This window comes from Metarhizium brunneum, chromosome 1 (genome assembly GCF_013426205.1).
Source record: "Metarhizium brunneum chromosome 1, complete sequence".
Taxonomy (NCBI): Eukaryota; Fungi; Ascomycota; class Sordariomycetes; order Hypocreales; family Clavicipitaceae; genus Metarhizium; species Metarhizium brunneum.
The window spans coordinates 926,963-948,172 of NC_089422.1; the positions used below are offsets into that span (position 1 = coordinate 926,963).

The following is a 21,210-nucleotide window of genomic DNA, read 5'->3' on the forward strand; positions in this document are numbered from 1 at the left end:
ATCCCAGTTTGGTATAAGGGCAGCGCGAGAACCAGCATGTCGCCCACTAGACTCTAACTTGCCCAGCCAACCGTCACCTGATAGAAGTTGACTTTTATTGTTGCGCAAGGTTAAAGTTTGGATCCAGGTACAGCTTTACCTGCTTCCCGCGATCCATGACGGCTCGGTTTGCGATTGGCGGTCGGACATGGTGAAACCAGGCCTCGATGCCGCTTACAACTGAGATTAGCAGCCACAACATGCCAGAATGTGTGGGGAGGACGGTGAATTACCCCGCAAACAGAGACTGTGCAGTGAGCACATGATGATCTGCAATACGGCTGCGTGCCTAGGCAAAAAGTCGGGGCTGTATTTCCTAATGAGGGTCGTGGGTCTGTAGGGCAGAGACTGAGGGGCCGCAGCTCCGGCCGGTCGGCATGGCGCGCCCCCCGAACGGCAACGGAGCTTGATTATCGGGGCCCGTTTCCGTAGAGTCGCAAGCCGAGATGGATGTGTAAGGACAGTTTGACACGCTCAAACCAACATGCGGAGCTGTCAATGCAAAAAATCGAATTCGTATTAGATGACGCGTCCAATTCTTCTCATCCCAGCCAAGAGTGGGAAAGCGAACCAGGAGGGCATATTTTGGGGGTACATAGCATTTCCGGACAGCCTCCGGCTCTCGTTGCAAGCCCAGCTGCTCGGGGGCCACGTCGTTCCTCATGATCGAAGATACCCTAACCCTAACCCGCTGCTAGTAGACCTACGATTAGTTGAATTAAAAGTGGGACTATCATCGGCTACAGTGCTGCACCTTCTATCTGCACCCTCGCCACGGCCAGCTGAAAGGAGCAGGCGCGCATATCGCATCTTTGAAAATCTCCATCTCGCATATTTGCAAAATGCGATATGCGTGTCTAGTTGCCCAGCTGAGGCACACGTCGCAGCTATGCAGCATCCCCCATTCGTCCCGTGCGGTGCAACATCTCTCTACGCCCTCACGCCGACTTCCAATACAACCACGCCCTTTGCCCCAACATGAGCTTGTGCGAATACTGCGGCAAGATCCCCGCCAAGTTATTCAGCTTCCGCCGCAATGAGCAGAGCGACTACGACCACCAGCCAACAATCAGCGCCCTAAAAGCCTCGGCCGGGGGCGGGTGTCAGGGCTGCCGTCTCCTTCTCCATGCAATAGAGAGCAGCGAATCTGAGCACGCCGGCAAGTATGCGTTGCCGAGAACGTGGAATCCAGATGACCGGGTGCGTCTGAGCAGCACAAAATTCGGCTGGCAGATTGTGAGGGTCGGGTGGACCGATGCCGGTCATTTTCGAGGCTTTGCTGTGCCTCTGGACTGGAGTATGCGCCTCCAAGCCGGGCTTGATGATTGATGAATTGGCTCAGACCGTGTGGCTAATCTGATGGCACAGGAAACTGGGAGACTGTAAAGCCGCCTTCTTTCGGTGACGTCGGAGGGGAACGTTCTGGTCTTCACCGCGCCTACGAATCTCGTCTTCTGCAACGTTGGTCAAGAGAGTGTCTGGAAAATCACAAAGGCTGTCGTCGGGGGACCGGTTTCCTCCCAACTCGCCTTATTGACGTGGGAACAGAGGCTGATCCAAGGCTTGTTTTGGTGTTGAGTGCTGGAATCAGGTCCGCAGACAAGCGCTACAACGCATTGAGCCATTGTTGGGGCTTGACGATGCCGGAAGCCGCCAAAACAATGGCAAAGACGCTGCGCGACCACCTTGGCTCCATTTCGGCGGACATGCTGCCCCGTACCTTTCAGGATTTCGTCCAGAATACGCGGCGTCTTGGTGTGCCGTATGTTTGGATCGATTCGCTCTGTATTATTCAGGATTCACGGGACGACTGGGAGAGGGAGGCGGCCCAGATGGCTGATGTTTACTCCAACGCACATCTCACCATGGCTGCGTCAGGCTCTGCAGATGGCCAGGGAGGATGCCAAGTCGTAGACCATGTGCGATCGTACGGCCCCGTCGACATTGAGTGTCGAGCCATTACCGACAGCGCCTCCTCACAGGCATTGACAGAAGACTCAACAACAACCTTTCGACTTTGGAGCCGGGATACATACCCCGTCGGACAGATTCTGAGGATTGACCCATTGACACAGCGAGGATGGACTCTCCAGGAGCGAGAACTCTCGCCTCGGGTTGTTCACTACTGTAGAGACACCATCCGGTGGGAATGTTGTGAATCCAGAGCAACGGTTGAGTTCCCTTGGAGTGACGGAGCTTCGTTCGATGTCGGACGCTTGTTCGACGGGGGATCGTTTGCCAGACCGACACTTATTGGCATACCGAATATCAGCTCGAAACCAATCGACTCTGTCACAAAACAAAGGCTCACTTGGTTCGAGCTCGTCGACCGCTACACCAGCCGTTCCCTCACCAGGCAGACGGACATTCTTCCCGCCTTCTCCGGCATCGCCAGATCCATCGCCGAAACCACCTCTGACGAATACTACGCTGGGCTCTGGAGGTCCTACTTTGGGCATTGTCTACTGTGGGCGAGCAACTGGCACGTTGGCCGTGGATTCAGACAGCACAGCCGTCCTTCCGACTATCTCGCACCAAGTTGGTCGTGGGCCTCTGTGAAAGGCCCAATCCATTACCTCTCCTGGGTCAATGGCTACTGGCACAGCTTCAACGCCGACCCAGACCCGGCGTACGCACCGCAACTTGTCGACGTCTCGTTGCAAGCGTCTTCCGACCCGTACGGTGCTCTAAAAGCTGCGACACTCAGGATCAAGGGCAAGGTCGGCATGGCCATTTGCAAACAAGAAGCTTACGCGGCACCAAAGGATCATCTAAATGTTACTTTTACTGCTGGTCATCAAGATCGGCAAACTCTTCTGGGAATGGAGGGGGGAAAGCTTGACAAGGTCGGCGAGATTCGTTACGACGTCCCTCTCTGCCCTGACTGCTCGCCAATTGGAAAATTCACATTGCTGTGGCTGCTGTGCTGCCTGAATAGTGAGAAGACCGCAGATGGGAAGACGTCAACATTTGCAATCGCTCTCCGGGGCGATGACGACGTTGAAGGAGAGACGCGGATGTCTTCTATCGTCCCGAAGCGCTTTCGAAGAGTCGGGATAGCATGGGGAATTGATCCTTCATTCTGGGACAAGGCGGTAACTATCACTCTGACTATAGTGTAATGATTGCAAAGGGACATGCGTCCAAGTGTCCCGTTAAAGTATAATACAAAATCGCCCGAGACCTAATCGGCGACAAGGGGGGGTATCAAATAGTCCAATATCTAATAATATCCGCTTCCTGCATTTCCTGACCCCACTAGTCATGACATTCTTTTGTCCTTGAACCTAGGTCTTTGAGGGACAGGACCAAAGTACTGAGTGTGCATGGAGATGATACAAGTTTCAAGCGTGGCATACAGCCACACGAAAAGGTTTATCGGCCCAAAAATCGACATTGGTATGAGTGATACAGCGAGATGGCCTAGATTACGTTGAGCGCTTGACCTTGTCATGAGAAGCATATTCGGGACGTACCAAAGATAATCGGCCGGCGTGTGATTGTCTGCCAGAATTCGTCGGACGTGAGCAATTCGAAAGCGCCATGCCACTTCCACGGTCCTTTGAGGCGGAACTTGGTATTAAGATGGGCGCCCAAAATCCAAATAACCAGCAGTTTCCACGACGCCATGGCCCGCCGCCACGAGAATAACCTGATGATGTCGAGGATTCCCGGTGCCGAGTCCAGATCGAGCGCCAGCTGGTACGCATAGCTTTCGTGGTCGACGCCGTATTTGATCCTGGCCCCGGGGAGGGATCGAAGTTTGTAGTGATGCTCGTCCTCGGGAAGCAGGGTCCGCGGAATATATCGAGGGGACAAGAGATTTGTGACCCAGAGCTGAGTTTGCATCTCTGCGAGTGGCGGAATGGCACCGAGCGAAGGGCGTACGAAACCTATGAATCCGACGGTTGGGTCGTCTCGCTTCCAGATTTGACGGACATCAGCACAGTCAGGGGTCGGATATGGGATGTCGTTGGCGTTGTTGGACTTGTTGAGAAATGGGAAGCTCTGCTTGTATCCCGTACACATGACTACCATGTCTGGTCGGATTCGCTGTCCTCTCATACGGTCATACTCGGGACGTCCGTTGTTGATGAAGTCGACGGTTCCATTGCTGTCGAAGCGCAGGGGGAACGGCGCGAGATCCACGCATCTGCCGTGGGTGTCGGGGATTGGTGTTTGCACAAAGAACGAACGCAGGGAGTACAGCCACAGCGTAGGTCCGGGGACTTTGGGTCTGTATGGCTCGCTTATATAAGGGCACACCTTCATGGATTTGTTGAAGAAGACTACAACGTGGGCGTTAGTAATTTCCGGGCTGGGGGGACGGACCGACGTACTCCTTGATGGGTGGTCTCTCTCGCGGCCAACACCACCGATCCATTGGTCCATGCCTAGTGTAGTACCCGAGGATATGAAAAGGAGGGTCTTGATATAGATGTGGTAATACTCCCAAAGCAGCATGTCGTTTCGTCGAAGCATTTTGTGGACGTATGTAGTGTCAAACATGTTTGCCCGACTGATATCAATGGGAATACCTGGTTCATTGGGGTTTGGCGTGCGAAGACACGGCAATATGACTGGTCCAGGGTTTCTCTGCCACCTCCCCCGAGTTAGCCCTGGTACGTTTCCAAAAAATCACACAAGACCGACCTTTGGGGCAAAGTGAAAACCATCCCTGTGACACAAGATGACCCTCTCGACGCTCGGGGTAGTCACAGCGAGATAAGCAATATCAGCTCCCGTCTCGCCAGAGCCGACAACCATGACGGTCCTGCTGGAGCTAAACTGCTTTCGAGCTTTGAATTCCGACGAGTGTATAACTCGGGGCACGTTCCGGAGCCCCTTGATGTCGGGCACATTAGGCTCGACGTGTAAGCCCGAGCAGACGGCGACGGCGTCACAATCCCACTCTAGACGGTGGCCCCTTTTCGTCTCATACACGACGGTGTGGCCCTTGCAGCGACGCTTGACAGCCAGGACGCGAGTATCGAGATGTATACGTGGCCACAGGTCGAAATGTGTGCAATAGCCCTCCAAGTAGTCGACATAGTCGGTGGCACTGAGGAAGTCGGGCCCGTCTGGGCGCCGAAAATCAGAAAAGGTAGTCAGCTGCCTCGAAGACACGAGCTGTTTGGACAAGGTTAGGATACCGTGGTCCTCTCAGCGGCCCGTGGAAGCCACTCACCTCGGCATCTTCGTACACTCTGGCGGAAAACGTCCCCCCGACCTGGGGCTGATACTCAAAGAGACGGGCCTCGACGGCCTCGCAGCCAAGAAACTCGTGTGCCTGGGCGAGATACTTGAGAGTCACGAGTCCTGAAGGGCCCCCTCCAATGACGGCAACCTTCATGACAACGTATCGATACTCCAGACCCGGTGATTATGCTGGATTTTTGCTCTTCTTCTTGTTTTGCGGGTTGTCCGGCCCGGACGTCAGGCATATATAGAGGGATTCCCCAGGACCATTTTGTTTCCCACTGCTTCCACTCGGTCTTGACCAGTTCCCTCTTCCATCCGGCCTCTTGCCACCAGCGGTTCAGGGTCAATGATGGCCCTTTTGCTAGCCTCCGGACTGACCACTCCTTGGACCAAACACCCCTTCCATTATCCCGATGTAGAAGGATGCGGGCGCCTTGATCCAAACGCCCATCGGTACAAACACCTCCACGCGTTGGACGTAGACCATGTCTCAGAGGACAAGTTCCCACCAGCCCGGTGCCTCGTGGTAATACACGTCACACGCCTGGATCTTGTCAAATATTCCCGATGCTGCAGCCCCCGCGGTTTTGTGCCCCCCCGCAAGGTGAGTCCTTTGGGGGGGTAAGACACGGCAGCACTTTTAGAAGATGGTGCAGCAACTGTCAAGTGTCGCGTCGTGCAACTGGATCACCCGAACTCGAACTCTCCTTGACTGCAGCTCAGCCCGCCTGCCCGGGGGGTGAGAGTCCGTCTGACCATGTGCCCGTGGGCCAATAAATGCCTCAAACTACTCCGTAAACTGTCTTCTTATTGTTCGGGGCCCCGGTGGTTTGGATCGCTATTGTCCGCGATGTGCTTGCCGAGCGGCGAACTGCCTGGGACATGGAACACGTTCAATGGAGCCATGACCACCACAATGTGGGCTTTTGAGAGGCCGGACCACATGCTTCGCAGTAGTAGAGCACCAAAGTCGTGTCTAAAGGCTGACGATGAATCCAGGGGCCAGGAGCGGGGTGTTTGAAGAAGCACGCACGCGCCGGCTGGTTATTTGTTGAAAGGTGACATGGAGTCCGGTCTTCTAACTTCTGTCAGCCATCAATGTCATTGACATTTCGTTGGAGGTGGCGGATGGCGAACCGCAGCGTTCCAAGTCGCAGGATTCTTCTTTTTTTTTTCTTTTTTTCTGGGTTGGAAGCCCGAGACTAGAAGCACTGAATCGATTAGACTTGAGAGCTGCAGGATAAAAAACAAGAGAGAGAAAAAGAGCAGTCGATGCCTTCCGGTCCCGGGCCAGCTTGTCGTCCATGTTCAAATTTCCACGTAATCCCGCTTGCAGGTAGAAGGTACTTAAGTACCTGGGGTAGATGTGGAGAAGACATTTGTACTCACTACTCCGTACTCCGGCCTTGTACGTACTGTGAAATGTTGCGCTTCCACAAAAAAAAGTGTAGAGACTGGTGTGCACTCTTCAATGTTGGCTCATCAGCTCCGAACCCCAACTCGGGCATCAGCGAACCTGAGCAGTCAAGGCTCTTTACACCGGGCACCAAAATTACTCCGTAGTGCTCGGTATTTCTTTTTCTGTGAGACTCAGTCTCCTATCGAGCCTCGGCACCGCCAAGACTTGGAGTCGCACATCATGAGGCTAAATCGAGTTTGGTGCCGCTACATTGATGTAGCCAGTTGGCCGGGCTTGGCAAGGCATAACATTGAAGGCACAAGGCGAAAGCACTTGAGCAACAATGCCTGGCGCCGGTCTTGACAAAAGCAACCGGGGTTTCCTTGCCAAGCAAACACCGGCAGGATCCCGCACGCATCATGCGAACCTCGCTCTTCTTCTCCGCAAAACTCCACCGGGGCACGACGAACCGCAGACGCTCCCATCAATGATGCCACAATGGCCTGCTGGCCCTGCATCGCCCATCACCCATCACCCATCACCCTGTGACATGGCTGCATCTGGGGCAGCACGCGGCGCCCGGTTTCTATGCTGCGCCTGCTGTGCGACGCGCTGGGTGCCACGGCCCTGAGATCGCTCGCGCCAGGCGTCAATGTCCAGATGGCATGTCCGGGTGAGGGCTTCTGCCGGAGCTGTGCGACCCCGCGCGCCCAGGACATCGATTTCAAATGTTGGGATCCGTGTCTTTTGTGCCCCCTCGAGCCCGTGTGCAACAAGCTCACTCATTCACGTTGGACATTGCTGGTGGCGGCTGATACGTGTGTACCATTACTATATTGAAAAGAAGACGTACGGTCGTTACGTAAGAGTTTGCTAATTATCTACAAGAATACATACGTCAAAAGACATTAGGAAGAAAAAGTCAATTCATGGCTTCAGTGCCAGCGGATGGCACTTGGAGACGTCGCCCCCCGTCACCGAGTACAGGACGTCCTTTCGCAGCAGCGTCTCGGGCCCGGCGACCGGGTCGCTGACGACAAAGAGCTTGGACGCCGTCTCGCCGGCAAAGTCGCAGACGATGGGGAACAGGACCTGCTCCGCGTGGTCGACGACGACGTAAAAGTCGTCCCCGTCGGGGTTTCGGAACGGCACCAGTGCCACGGTGACGGCGGTTCGTGGCACTTGGGCCGCGTCGCTGGCCCGGAGGCGCGAGACGCCCAGCCTCGACATTGTCTCGCTGTAGTAGTGGAGGGACCGGTGGACGCCGTCGTAGACGATGTCTGATTGACCCGTCGTGTCCCAGAGCCCGAAGCAGTACTCGTTGTCCTGGTCGTCGTTTTGCACCGCGTAGAGGTTGCCGTTGGCGCACGACACGATCCTGGTTGAGCGAGTCGGGTTCACGAGCGGCAGGAGCCTGTGGTTGAGCGTCTGGTTGTACAGCTCGGTAGGCACGCCTTGCACATTATACGTCATGGACTTGGATCCGGTGCTGGACCGCGCCGTCTTGTCCGTGGCCGTGATGCGCATGGGACGCGGTCCGTCGAGGAGCTCTCGTCGTGCTGGCTTGTTGTCCTTGCTGCAAAGAGTCACTCGTTAGTCAGTGTTGCTGCGAGGAGAAGAAGGAGGAGGAGGAGAAACTAGACAAGGAAACCAGACTCACCCAATGCATTTCCGGAACAGGGCTCTGTCCTGGGTATCCAGCAAGGGGGCGTCGCCGGGCTCAACCAGCCCTGCCCAAAGCCGGTTGCGCCAGCTGATTTGCGTCAGGATCCCGTCGCAGCCGTCGCTGTCCCCAAAGGCACCCACGATGCTCCCGGCGTCGGTCAGGTTGACAGATCCAGACACCTTGGCGGTGCCCTTGATGGAGGGCTCGTCGACGACGCCGACCGCCTTCTCCCAGGACGAGATCTTCAGCCCGCACTTGAGCCCGACAGGCAGGCCGAGCTCGGCAGAGAGCGCCACCTCGCCGGACGCCTCGAAGACGGGCTTGAAGTACGGGTCCCAGCCGCTGTTCTTGTTGTTTCCCGGGTTGACGAGGTCTATGACCACCAGCGAGTCCTGCATGCCCATCTCGGCGCCCACCAGGACCTTGCCTCGCGCCGCCGCCTCGAGGCCGACGCGCGCGCCCACCGAGACGTAGGGCCCGATGGTGACGACGCCAAAGGACAGCGCGGGGAGCCCGTAGTTGAATAGTTCGTACTCGAGGTTTTGGCGGAGCGAAAACTCGGCGTCGATGCCGAGCTTGAGGACAAACTGCATGTTGGCCTGCAGCTCGAGCCGGCCCTCCTGGAGCCCGGCGAGCGGCGACCATTGCGCTCGGCCGGCCACTTGAGCGTGGCCCGAGGCGCCGCACCCGACGCAGTACACGTTCATGTACTTGAGGACGCCGTCGTCGCCGACCGCGTTGGGCGACCCCAGCGACTTGAGGAGGATGGCCTCGCCCCATGGCGACTGCGTTTGCGTCAGGTCCCCGAGCAGCGTCTTTGCCCACGTGTTGGAGGACTCCGGGTCGGGCGCTTTGAAGGAAAAGTCACGGTCGATGGCCCCTCCGATGCTGATGACGCTCGCCACGGCATTGTAGACGGTCGTGAAGGCCGTCTTGAAGAAGTTCCACACGCCGGACCAGAAGCCCCGTTGCGCAAGGGACCGGCGGCGCATGCGCAGGGCACGCGCAGACAGGGTTGAGTTGGCCGGGCCCGTGACGTTGGAGCCGGACGAGAGGCTGTCCAGGAACTGCTTGGCCTCGGGGCTCAGCTCCGTGTATCCAAGCTGCTTGTCCAGGAGCTGGTCGAAGTTGCTTCCCAGGCACGCCGTGGGCAGCCCGTGGGCGTCGTCGGCCGGCGCGGTGCACTCGAGCTGTCCCAGGGGCTTGCTGGCGCCAGACGAGGCACCGGTCGGAGACGAAGGGGAGGCAGATGCGGTCGATGTGCCCCATGCAAAGGCTTCGCCAGAGGCCGAGGCAGAGCCATGGGCCTTGTCCTTGTTCGCATTCCACCAACCCCATTCCGTCTCACCAAGGTTGGTGACCTGATCGGGGTGCATCGAGTCTCCCTTTGCCACAATGACCAACTGGTCGTGCTTGTACTCAATGGCAGTCACGTTGAAGTAGCACCGTTCTCCCTTGGCGTAGTCGCCGCAGCCTGGGATGTACGCAATCAAGAGCAGACCATTGGCCATGGTCCAAGTGTCCAGTGCGTGCTTGAAGGCCTCTTTGTTGTTGAAGGACACCGTCATGCCGTTCTTCTCGTGGTACTCAGCCGCCAGGTGGTCGGTGTGGTCAATATTGACAGCGGGAGACTTGAAGAAGTAGGTGACAAAGGCATAGTAGCCCGACTTGGACGGTTCTGTGAAGTGTAAGTCGAGTCAGTCCGGTCCCCTTGGCGTGTGCAAGATGGCTCGTCTTACCGGAAGCACCATAGTAAAGCTCACAACCCTTCTTTGGTTCGACCGGAATCACATTCTCAATGGCCTTTGTGTCGTACGACCAGTGCACATTCGGAGACAGTGTCGCTGCAGGAGCGCTGTTGACAAAGGTGGCCGTGGGCGATTCGGTCGCCGTTGGCTTGCGGTTCAGGGCATAGTTGGCCGGGCATCCAGCATCAGCGGTTTGGGTCACGATTTGCGTCACCGTCGTCCATACTACGACCGGTGCCGCTTGGGTTTCAGTGGCATTGGTAGTTGAGTTTCTCAAAGGGAAATGCGGCCCATATGCCACAGCTGGGTGTGCTGCTCCCAGGAAGAGAGCGGCTGCAAATGCTACCGGGAGCATCTTGCAAAGAGGAAGGGGAAAGGAGAAGGAAAAGGAAAAGGAAAAGGAAAAGGGGGGAGGTTGTTAATGAAGAACGAGGCAAAGGGAAAATGTGAATGGAAAGTGAACCGAGTCAAGGAGCGTGACTGATGATTTCAAGCAAACCATCAACGGAGGGAACGCGAGACATTTATCTCATTACAAGACGCCCGCGTTTCTACAGGACCGACAGCGTTGACGATAGTCACGGCGAGATCCATCTCACAATTATTTCCTGTATTGGACCATGAACGTCTCGCCTGTAACCGAAGTGGGTTGTACTACGTTGTAAAGAGGATTCACCGTAGTCATGTTGGGTTGTACTCCCGGTCTATATCGTGCACCCCAGCAATACATCACATGGGGTCGACAACTATCGGGCCGGAGGTCATCTCCAAACGGCAAATAGGCCCTCCTCCACTATTGGCTCGCTGGCAATAGTCCCCTGCTTTCAACATGTCGGAACGAGTATCCATGCATCACATCATTCTTGTTGGAGAGGGGGGCAAGGACAGCGTCGTGGTTCCAAGTGTCACATCACAACTCGAAAGCTCAAATTGCTCGGTATCCTTTGGACCGGCTTGAGGTTGTCTCCATCGGCTGTCGCTCATGGCCATGTCCAGACACACAACCCCTATCGAGAACCCAAGACAGGGTCGGGAGCCGGAGCCGGACCGGGGTAGCGGCCAATAAGTCCACAAAATCTACAGCCCGTCGACATGGATACTACTTAATCTGGGCTGGTGCGAACGGTGACGGGACGAAAACGAGTCAGTCACGTTATCAGATGAACCGTCGGCAGTGCTTGGGCTCTTGGAGAAACACCATGGCATCGAGGACGATGATGTAGATGCGCAACCCGTTCAAGACGGGAGGCGGCCCTGCGCCACTTTGCTCGTCTGACGTCCCCGGCGCGATAACCGAGTTCGGCAGACGAGTCTCGTGCCAACTTTATCCTGCGGCCTAGTACGTAACACTTTCAGGGCCCTTTTTCTTGGGTTATGTGACGCTTTTGTCCGTGCCCAGTGCGGCCTAAGTCCGACGCTGCAGATTACACACTCACCTCGCGCCGCCCCCCCGGATACCACCAAGAGCTGCAGCAGCTCACGCGGGACAGTACTGCAAGGTACAAGACGCAAGATGCAAGATGCAGGCTCGACGTATGCACATACGAGGGCTCGCTGAGCAAACCGCTCGTGGTTCCGTTTCCCCCACGATCACAACAGACCGCGGCCACCACCAGTCGTCCTACCATGCGGTAGAGTCTGGCCGTGGTGTGGACAATTTGCGCCCTGAGCCCTTTCGCCCGAGACTCACCACTCAATTATTGGTCATTTCGCTTCCGGTGATTCAGCGGACTGAATGATGGGACGATACTGTCTCCGCCAGATACAATATCCATGCCAGTTATACGGCGTACACCAACGTGACAGCCTACAGAAAAGCCCACGGCGGGTTTTGGATATACGACTGCTTTGCTGCTCACCCTTTTGCCCACCGCGCTCTCTCCACTGCCAATACAACCATTTTGTGGGGATTTGCTCGGGTAAGTTGCATTTGCGGGTATCGTCCAGTTTGGAGATGGGAGGCCGGGGTGCGATACTATATTGTCATTGTATAACAGGCCCGTGCAATCGGGAGACTGGACACATCGCAGCTTAGGGGATCCGCCGAGAACCGCAATTCCTCGCCCAGACAGATTGGTTGATTCGGCGCCTGTCCTATATCAGCACATCAGTATAATAAGGCTTAGCCTTGGTGGCGACGGTGAGCAATGAATGCAACCCACAAGGACCCGGAAGTCGGAGGATAGGGAGGAGACATAGATTATGTACGTGACCATTGCCATACCTCTCTTGTTCCCGCAATCGCCTTCTTGGCAATCCCTTCAACAGTGAATCAAGGTGTCTGCTGATCTCTTCCCCGCGCGCCGGCAACACGGATGGAGAATAGAGTTGGCACGAAGGATTTCTCCAGGAATAGCAAACACTCCATTCCTGTTGAACAAGGCTATAATACAAAAGTACGCCCGGCGGCTCCATTCCCGCTCTGCCTCTTGAGCAATTGTGCTCGTATTATGTATTCGATACGACGTGTTTTCGCAATCGCAGATAAGAGCTCGTAGGGGGAAACAGAAAAACAAAAGGACCAGACACAACATCACGGGCCTCACTTGGCCTGGCCCAGTTTGATTAAGAAACTGGAGTCATAATGAGGTATTTTGGTCGGGCTCAAAATGGAGCCCAGTTGTGTCTAGCGCATCTTGTCTCTTGTCGTAAAGTCGGGGAACATAGTCCAAGTCGCGTCTAATTTGACACTGCAAGTGCGAGACTCAAGACTCATCGTCAGGTCATGTGCCTCAGCCCATGACCACGGAAAGAGCTAGCATCGACCTGCGTGGAGGGACGGAATTGCAGAGATCGGACTGACGTTCTGAATCAACCATTTCCCACCCACTCAACCCCGTACTACGACATTCTCCTGCCTTCTTCACACCAGACTGCATCCGCGGCCCATGCATTTGGCCAGATCAGTCTGGATGGACCTGTGTGGTCTGCGTCGGAATGTCATGTCGGTTGAGCGTGTGTCGGACAACAACCTCCCTCACCCCTTGCCCGTTTTTAAAATTGCATCTCCGGAACACCACAGGTGATTGGCCTCGGCCCCGACGTCATAAAAGCAGCCCCTGCATTCTGACGCTCGTTGGCCGCTGGTCCGTTGACGGAAATGTCTCAGCAGAGCCTCGTCGTCGGTGGGCGGATGCACAGGGCTGACAGCTGACAGCGGTGGCCCCATTCGTTTGACTTTGGCATCGGCAGAGTTGAGGCTAAATTTCTCACCATTGTCAAGTTGTCAACGCCTCGCTCGTGGCTTTCGCATTGGCAAATCTCCACATGCACATCATTAATCAGCCGCGTGACGTCTGTTTGCCAGCTTGGGTCGGGGTTGCTCGTTTGTCTTGGAGCGCGGGAAAGGCGCAGGCACGTCGACGTGCCAGAAAGATGGTGCGAATAGCCTCAACAGCATCGAATTTGCAATCACGTCCATCCGACAAACCAAAGAGATAGCTCCTTCCGTTTACAGGCCGGAATTGGAGTGCTACAGCGAATGAATTGCATTTGGGGCACAAAATATCACCATGCCTTGGGCGCAGCACGCTCCTTTCCACGCATAGGCGACTATCACGAGCAAGGCCGAAGAATATGCACCCTATGCCATCCATGGCATCACATAGTTCAAGCTGAACCACATGCTTACAGCACCCCTTACACAGGCAAGCATTTGACAGACCCCAAATTCATCCCTTGTGAACATAGCGACAGGCATTCCTGACGACGCATCGAGTAGATGGCACTAATATTAGTTCCGTTCATCATAAGGTTGCGAGGCTTTTGCTAATCATATCAAGTTTTTTTAGTACAAATATTAATACAACCTTAATACAAGCATCATGCAAGCATTACATCCAAAAAAAAAAACCCCTTTATATTTGGCCGTATCTGAGGCTATCGCGAGATGGCCTTGGCTAGCGGCCGCGGCGCGGCACCAATTGCGCTGAGGCGGTCTACTTTTCTAGTCTCCTACTGTCCTTGGCCTGGTACAGCCCAATATTGTTTTAGATTTTACGCTTGCACGATACTTGTATCATGCGTGTAATTTCATTTGACTACAGAGCGAAACAATCAAACATTAATATTTGGCCGTATTAAGATAAAGAACCATAAAAGACCACCAAATATACCATACATGCATGCATCGCGATGCGTCAGACACGCTAGCAAGATTAGTGATTTATTTCGGCGCGCCGTTCAAAGTTATCTCGCGATAGCCTCAGCCACCCACTGCGTGGAAGCAAACTCAAACCTACATATAGTTTGTTGATCCTATATAGTCCCGGATGATGATCCTTCTGATTCCATTTGAATCATCGCTCTCTTTCAGTTGGTAGCACTTTTAATAAAAGGCATTTATTCCCTCACTTCCTACTATATTTATATGTCTTTTATACTTCTTCAGTCATTCTTACATGCCAGCTAGCAAAGGAGAGATACCGAACCCTTCACTATGCATTCCACTCTTGTCGCCCTCATTGCCTTGCCCTTTGCGGCTTGGGCCATCAACTCTTCTGTCAACCACACCGTTATTGACGACAACCGGGCGGTTGAACTTCCAGGTGTTCTCAGATACCCCATCAAGGGTGTTCAGGGCTCGTCTGGTCTTTCCAAGCGACAGGACGGCCAAAGTCTCCATTCCCAGCGGCATGGCCTAATCTACACCATTAAGCTCGACATTGGCACCCCCAAAAGCACTGTTGATGTGCAGTTCGATACCGGTTCCAGTCAGCTTTGGGTCAACCCCATCTGCTCCCATGCCGCTAGGCCAGCCGACTGTACCAAGCTCGGACGCCTCCGATACTCATCCACCTTGAAAACCCTCGGGAAGACACACAAACTCACGTATGGAAGGGGCTACGCCTATGTAAAGTACGTCAGAGACTTTGTGCAGGTCGGATCTGCCAAGTTGCCCAATCAGACCTTTGGTGTTGCCATTGACAGCGGCTTCGTGTCAGCCGGCATCCTGGGTGTTGGCCCTTCCAAAAGAGGCATGAAAAACTCGGACTTTGTTGTCAACTCCCTCCACAAACAAGGCTTCACCAAGAGCATTGCCTTTGGTGTTGATCTTCAGGGCATCGCTTCTGCCCGCGGTAGCGTCGTCTTTGGCGGTGTCGACCTGAAGAAGTTCCGTGGTACCCTGCACGCGACTCCCATTCTCGACAGGGCAGCTGCTCCTGACCACGCTCCTCGCTACTGGATCAACCTCGATAGCATTTCGCAGACAGCCGGTGGCGAGACGGTTACTCTTGTCGACCAGCGTTTTCCCGTCTTCTTGGATACCGGCGCTACCTTGTCGTACTTCCCCCCTTCTATTGTACGGAAGCTTCTCCAGGGATTCCCTGGCGCCAAGCGTGATAAGTATGCCAATTACATTGTCAACTGCTCTTTGCGAAGGCAGAACGCCTCTGTCGACTTTCAGTTTGGCAGCACTGTCATCCGGGCCGCGTACAAGGACTTCATCTACCCTTTTGACGACAACGCTTGTGCCCTGGGCTTCACCGAAGCTACTGACAAAGCCTATATCCTGGGCGACAGTTTCCTCCGATCCGCCTACGTCGTCTTCGACCAGACCAACAGGCAACTCGCCCTTGCTCAGGCCGCTGACTGCGGCACTCGACTGGTCGCGATTGGTCCTGGCCCTGCCGGTCCTCTTGTTGGCGAGTGTGGAAGGCCTCCTGTTACCAGCAACACTACTTTTCACACCTTTACCAAACGTACATCAAACAAGACGAGTTCTTCTACCAAGATGACCACGACTGCCTCGCCAACCTACACCTCGACCTTGACCACTACCAAGGTCTACACCATCACCACCGAGATCGTCACCTCGCTTACCACCTCGCACCCCGGTGAGAACCCCAAACCTACATACCGTATGCATTCCCGGCTGCACAGGGGATCACGACTGCCGCCCCATCCCAAGAGCACCGCGGGATGCCCTAATGGTGGCGACTGTCCCCCTCCCGCTGTCAGCACGGAGGCTTCTAGCCGCCTCCGTGGCGAGATCTGCCCTCCCCTGCCAACAATGTGAGGTTGTGATTCCCACCGAGACTGGCGTCATCCCTCGCCCTGGCAGACCACTCAAAGCTCCCGTCACTGCTGGTGCTTCCAGCATGGGCGCCGGTGCGTTTATCCTTGTTATTACCGCCATTGTCATGCTGTACGCCGGTCACTAGAAAGTGCCTGGTCGCAATAGAGCTGCGTGTTTTGGCGGATTCTTGGGATAATGGGCTTTTCTCATTCCTTTCGGTGTGGGGTTTCGTCCCAAATTTTCTTATGTACTTTACTTGTTATATATACCATTAGACTTGAATGATGGAAAAATGGATGTTCCAAAAAGATTGGTTATGGAACACCCGTCCAGTTAGGGTAGTTGTGACGGCAGTGGCCTCACGGAGGAGGAAGTTTAAACGATTCGCTTAATATAAGTCACGCATTGGCCAAACAGTCGGCAGCATAATATGTCGTGAATGAAATCCAATATTCGTTTTCCGGTATATGCCGGAGCACTTTGGCAGGTTATCCTCCCTTCTTCGCCGAGTAGCTGCGAGTCCAGCGCCGAGCGCCCATCACAATAACGACGCCAGACGTCCGCACGGCGCCTGCTTTCTGCGTTGCAGTCCAGCGTTACGATGCCAAGGAGCAGATGATGGTGTCGAGTGGTTCAATGCTGTCTTCCCGGCACGTCCCGCGGCGCGTCTTGGCAATGCGCCTCACTCCATTGTTTGTCTTGGCTGGCGGTGCGGAGATTGCTCGCTATTAAAAGTCGTAACGGTCCCATGTCTTGTTGGTGTCTGCATAGACTCAGCTGCATGGTGGTTCGTCTTGTTGCTAGCGTTTCCTCTGGCCAAATACTACTGAATTGATCTTTGTTAGGCACCAGCGCCAGCAATGAGACAAATGAGACAGCTTCACCACTCCGCTCTGCGTAATAAAATAAAATAAAAATAAGCATGGGCATAGCCCCCACCTTGCGCTCATTACTCAGGCAAACAGGGCATCAAATACGGAAAGACGACACGAAAGGGAAAAAAACACATAGACCCCTAGACAAAGTTTCTCAAGAAATATACAACATACCGTTAATGCCCCCGTGATCCACCCCCTTAAACCGAAGCCATCAGCCTCCTCGACAACAGCCATCCATCACCAAAAATGTCCATCTACAACACCGTCAACCAGTAGTGCCCGCCCACAAACCACATCACAGCCATCTCCTCGTCGCCCTCCAAGCCCCTCGCCCCGCCGTACCTGCACGCGACACTCAGGGGCAAGCCCATTAAAGGCATGGGACACCCTTCCCACGCCGCTCCTCCTCGGGCCCACGCTCGACGTCGGATGTGGCCCCGGCCTACGGCGTCGACATCTTCAGCGCCGCCGACCAGACCGGCAACGCCCCAGGGGCGACGTACAAGAACCCCGCGGCCATGGGCGTCATTGTGGATTTTGTAGCAGCATAGGACGGCGTTGGAGGAATGTAGCACGAGGGACGTGCGTGTTTCGCTTTTGGGCTTTAGCTTAATGTACAAGATTCTGCCGTGTTAGTTGTTGACTGCCACGAAGCCCTGGTAACATATTTTGGCGTATGCGTATTAAAGAACGGTGGCCTTCTTTTTTTTTTTTTGTGAGTGGAAAAGCTGATTTACAGGCTGTATTTTGCTAATTTTGAAGATACCATGGGAAAAATTCCCCTTTTTCTGACTGAATGCCCAGCATGTGACTTGAAATCACAACGTTACAAGCATGAGAAATCACGCCTTCGTCGCCCATCAGTCCGAGGACCACAAAACACATGGATACAATCATTCATGTATTGAATACTCATTAGTGCTACCAACACCAGTCTAGACTCGTGTCCAACGTCCATCCCGTGTGTTCATCATCTACACCATAATGCTATATGCTAACCTTTTTTGCATGGCTTCACCGGCCCTCGTAGTCACAGGCCCTATCCAGAAGAAAAGTCACCCGCAAAATTCGCAAGCGGCGTGATGGATTCCACGGGCCGCTTGCGGTCCGTTCAATCATTTACTCGGTCTTGCCGACGTCGTTCCTTGTTCAACATGACAATCTTTCTATGTTGATCGGTTCTTACGGTCACTACGCAACAGTAAGTAAATTGGTCACCAAACCCGAAGAAAAAAACGGCACAAAGATACTTACGTGCTAAGTCTCCGAGAAAGCTGGTGCAGCTTCTTATCATTATCAGCCTCCTGGGCCGCCTTTTGCAGAGCAGTAGCCCGCTCCTCCTCCTGGTGCTTCACGACCTCTTCGTGGCTGGGAGGCAGGCGTTCATTTTGCAAATCAACCTTTCGCGCATCCTCAAACGAGCTTATCGCATTCTTAATACCTTCAGCGCCAAGCATGAGCGTGCCTGCGGGCAGCCTGCCTCCGGAGACAGTCTTGAGCTCGGTAACCTTCTCGGACTCCTCTCGAAGCACCTGGAAGACGCGTGACATGCGACCAATAGCCAGAATCTTGTTCTTGATCGCTCTCCGCTTAAACTCGATCGAATTGGGGTCATCGCCTACTTGGGAAGTCGTTGGCGAGTGTGGGCTGGTCGAAGATGGCGTCTCCTCCTTGAGCTCCTCTTCAGAGCAGGTGCTGAGAATGGCAATCAACATATCCGTAATCTTCTCACCTACGAATGGCAGAGACCACGTGAAGACGTCCATAAAGTTGGGCAACCAGTATGGGTGAGGCGTGCAGTTGAACTGCCGGATGTTCATGACGTTATTTTCGTATTTGAGCACCGCGGCCTTGTTGTTATACACGTCAAGATAGTTGGGAGCAGAGAAGATGGTCATGACGCTGGGGAAACCGGTAGTACGCGTCTTTCGATACATGCGGTACCCAGCATCTTGAGCCTCGTGTGCCCGGATAATGGATAGGAGGTTGTTTTTCTCGAGGAATGCGCAAGCGGCGTGGTATGAAAAGAAGTATGAGCAGCCGCGCACGTGGTTGTGCAAGAAGAAGTCGGTCGTCTTTTCCTGGCCAAAGTCTTCCAGGGGGTCTGCCCAGAGAATATCGCACATGAGACCTTGTGTGGGAGGCTCTCGGAACCGGTCAATCTGTCAGAGGTTAGTTTTTTTCGGCAGGGAGACATGGGCTTCTCTGCGCCCATATGCAATATACGCACATTTCTCAAGTCGTCAAGTGTATGCAATTCGGGGCTGAGGCCACCATGGATACACAAAAACTGTTTGTTCATCACAGCTGCCAATGGCAAGCTGCAGAAAGACTCCATGCAGGCATCGTAGACAGCCTCCGAGTACTTGTGCTTGCATTCGAGCTTGAAAGTGAAGTAGTCGGTCAAGTGGCGGCACTCGTGGTTTCCTCGCAGCAACCATAGAGTATTAGGGTAGTGAATCTTCAGCGACCATAGATACAGAACGCATTCGATACTGAAGTATCCTCGGTCAACGTAATCGCCCAGGAACAGGTAGCGGGTCTCGGCTGGGTCGCCACCGACTTCGAATAGCTTCATCAAATCGTAGTACTGGCCGTGAACATCGCCACAGACGGTGATAGGGGCGTCCATCTCGAGGAGGTTGGGCTCGTTCTGCAAGATTTCGGTGCCCTTGCGAAGAATCCAGAGTGCTTGTTCCTCGGTCAGACGACCCTCGCGGTAGAAGTGCTGCTTGAGAAAGGCGATGTCGGGTTTGGAGTGAGTGTCGTCTTGGAAAAACTGTTCTTCGGTAGGCTTGGTCATGGCGGGCGCTTGAACATCTGCATCATGGCAAACAGTGATTAGTCTCGGTATGCTGCTGGCATTTTGACCTCGGCATTTGCCTCACGTGGCAGAAAGAAGGCGCGTCCAACGTGTGGCGGGTAAAGAGGCCAACGAACCTTTGCACACTCTCTCCAACGTGCTCACTTGCGTGCCATCTTCCATGGTGTGGATGGTGAAGTCAATCTCGGGGACGGGCTTCTTCTCTCGAATGGCGCGAATGGCATTGTCGACTTGCTGGTTGCGACGCACGTCGGCCTGGAGAGGCTTACTGTCCTGCTCCATAGCGAAAGAATACAGCAAGGAATTGCAAGAAATGAAAATGCAATCGTAGACAAGCAATCTCGGCAGGGAAGGAGGCGCGGAGTATCAAGCCCGGACAAGACACCCCAAAGTCCTCGAGGTCGAGACGGCGTCAATCAGGTCAGGTGTGGTGGCGGTGAGGGGTCAGTGTCGCGGAACAGCTCGCGCGGAGAGAAGACGTAGGCGGCGCGACAGAAAGGAGCTCACGGCCAGCGAGAGGTTCAGTCGGCGACTTGATGGGAGTCTGTCTTGTGCGAGAAAGCGACAAGGACAAAGGCTGCCAGATGCTGGGGAGGACGTGACGATACAAAAAGTAGGGCTGACAAGGGCAAAAGAGGTTGCTGGGTTGGGCACATGGAGTGTGGTGCGAAACATGGAAGACTGGAGAAACATTGAATGCACCCACCTTGTAATGTTGGCGAAGCTGGCGGGCTCGTGGCGGCACTGGGGCTACCGACGGCAGATGTTAGTTACCGCAGTGCTAGTAATAGTTGTCAACTGGACTGGCAGACCGTTTGCCAGCAGCAGGAGCAACCTGGCCAGCGCTGCGAATTGCACCAGACCAGACCAGACCGGACTCAAGTGCTGCCCAATCAACGCAGCTGCCAATCGACTTCACATGCACCGGACACCATATGCAATGATTGATGCAATTTGATGGTTGCCCCTATGATTTAGTGCCCATAGGCCTGGCCGTGCTCTCTCCAGGGCTACCAGTGCAGCCCGGACCGTCTCCAGGTGCCCCTAGGTGTTTCAGCAGATCAATTCAGATCAGACGGTCCAGTCCGTCAATGCAACGGGGCAACATGCATGTGTTGGTGCATCTGCAGTTTTTCAACCACCACCCGTCTGGTGCGTCAATAAATCTAATAATATAGACAAGAATAAAAGCATCATCCACTACCGTTTCAGGCGGCGCGAAATAATATGAGCAGGTCCGCAAACAGGGCGGTGCAATTGCCCAGGTACCTACGGAGTATAACTCAGTAGCTCGGAACACGAGCTGCCTGGCCAGTTGACCACTTGGCTTGTGCCAGTAATCAGGGGTCAGCACCTCGAGCGCCGCAGATATTATTTGCTCGCTTCGGTTTTTTAATCTGGTTTCTTGGCTCCGTCGAACGGCTGGGAGGGACAC

General features: G+C 54.5%; 5 protein-coding genes across 5 annotated transcripts; 2 read left to right on the forward strand and 3 right to left on the reverse strand.

Annotated features, from left to right (window-relative positions):
- Positions 1-1,017: 1,017 nt before the first annotated feature.
- G6M90_00g002820 (uncharacterized protein) lies at positions 1,018-3,161 on the forward strand (the record flags this gene model as incomplete). Its single annotated transcript, XM_014687315.1, has 2 exons — positions 1,018-1,336; positions 1,408-3,161. 2 exons carry the CDS (start codon positions 1,018-1,020, stop codon positions 3,159-3,161), a joined length of 2,073 nt encoding a protein of 690 aa, XP_014542801.1.
- Positions 3,162-3,489: 328 nt separating this feature from the next.
- Positions 3,490-5,392, reverse strand: FMO2 (Dimethylaniline monooxygenase; the record flags this gene model as incomplete). The annotated part of the gene is made up of 4 exons (XM_014687314.1): positions 3,490-4,328; positions 4,380-4,635; positions 4,693-5,169; positions 5,228-5,392. 4 exons carry the CDS (start codon positions 5,390-5,392, stop codon positions 3,490-3,492), a joined length of 1,737 nt encoding a protein of 578 aa, XP_014542800.1.
- A 2,175-nt stretch (positions 5,393-7,567) lies between these two features.
- G6M90_00g002840 (uncharacterized protein) lies at positions 7,568-10,409 on the reverse strand (the record flags this gene model as incomplete). Its single annotated transcript, XM_014687313.1, has 3 exons — positions 7,568-8,216; positions 8,301-9,984; positions 10,046-10,409. 3 exons carry the CDS (start codon positions 10,407-10,409, stop codon positions 7,568-7,570), a joined length of 2,697 nt encoding a protein of 898 aa, XP_014542799.1.
- A 4,083-nt stretch (positions 10,410-14,492) lies between these two features.
- On the forward strand, positions 14,493-16,218 carry YPS3_0 (Aspartic proteinase yapsin-3; the record flags this gene model as incomplete). Its single annotated transcript, XM_014687312.2, has 2 exons — positions 14,493-16,010; positions 16,075-16,218. The coding sequence occupies 2 exons, from the start codon at positions 14,493-14,495 to the stop codon at positions 16,216-16,218; spliced, it is 1,662 nt and encodes a 553-aa protein (XP_014542798.2).
- Positions 16,219-18,117: 1,899 nt separating this feature from the next.
- On the reverse strand, positions 18,118-20,057 carry cna-1 (Serine/threonine-protein phosphatase 2B catalytic subunit; the record flags this gene model as incomplete). Its single annotated transcript, XM_014687311.1, has 4 exons — positions 18,118-18,142; positions 18,206-19,113; positions 19,182-19,771; positions 19,892-20,057. The coding sequence occupies 4 exons, from the start codon at positions 20,055-20,057 to the stop codon at positions 18,118-18,120; spliced, it is 1,689 nt and encodes a 562-aa protein (XP_014542797.1).
- Between the last annotated feature and the right edge of the window lie 1,153 nt (positions 20,058-21,210).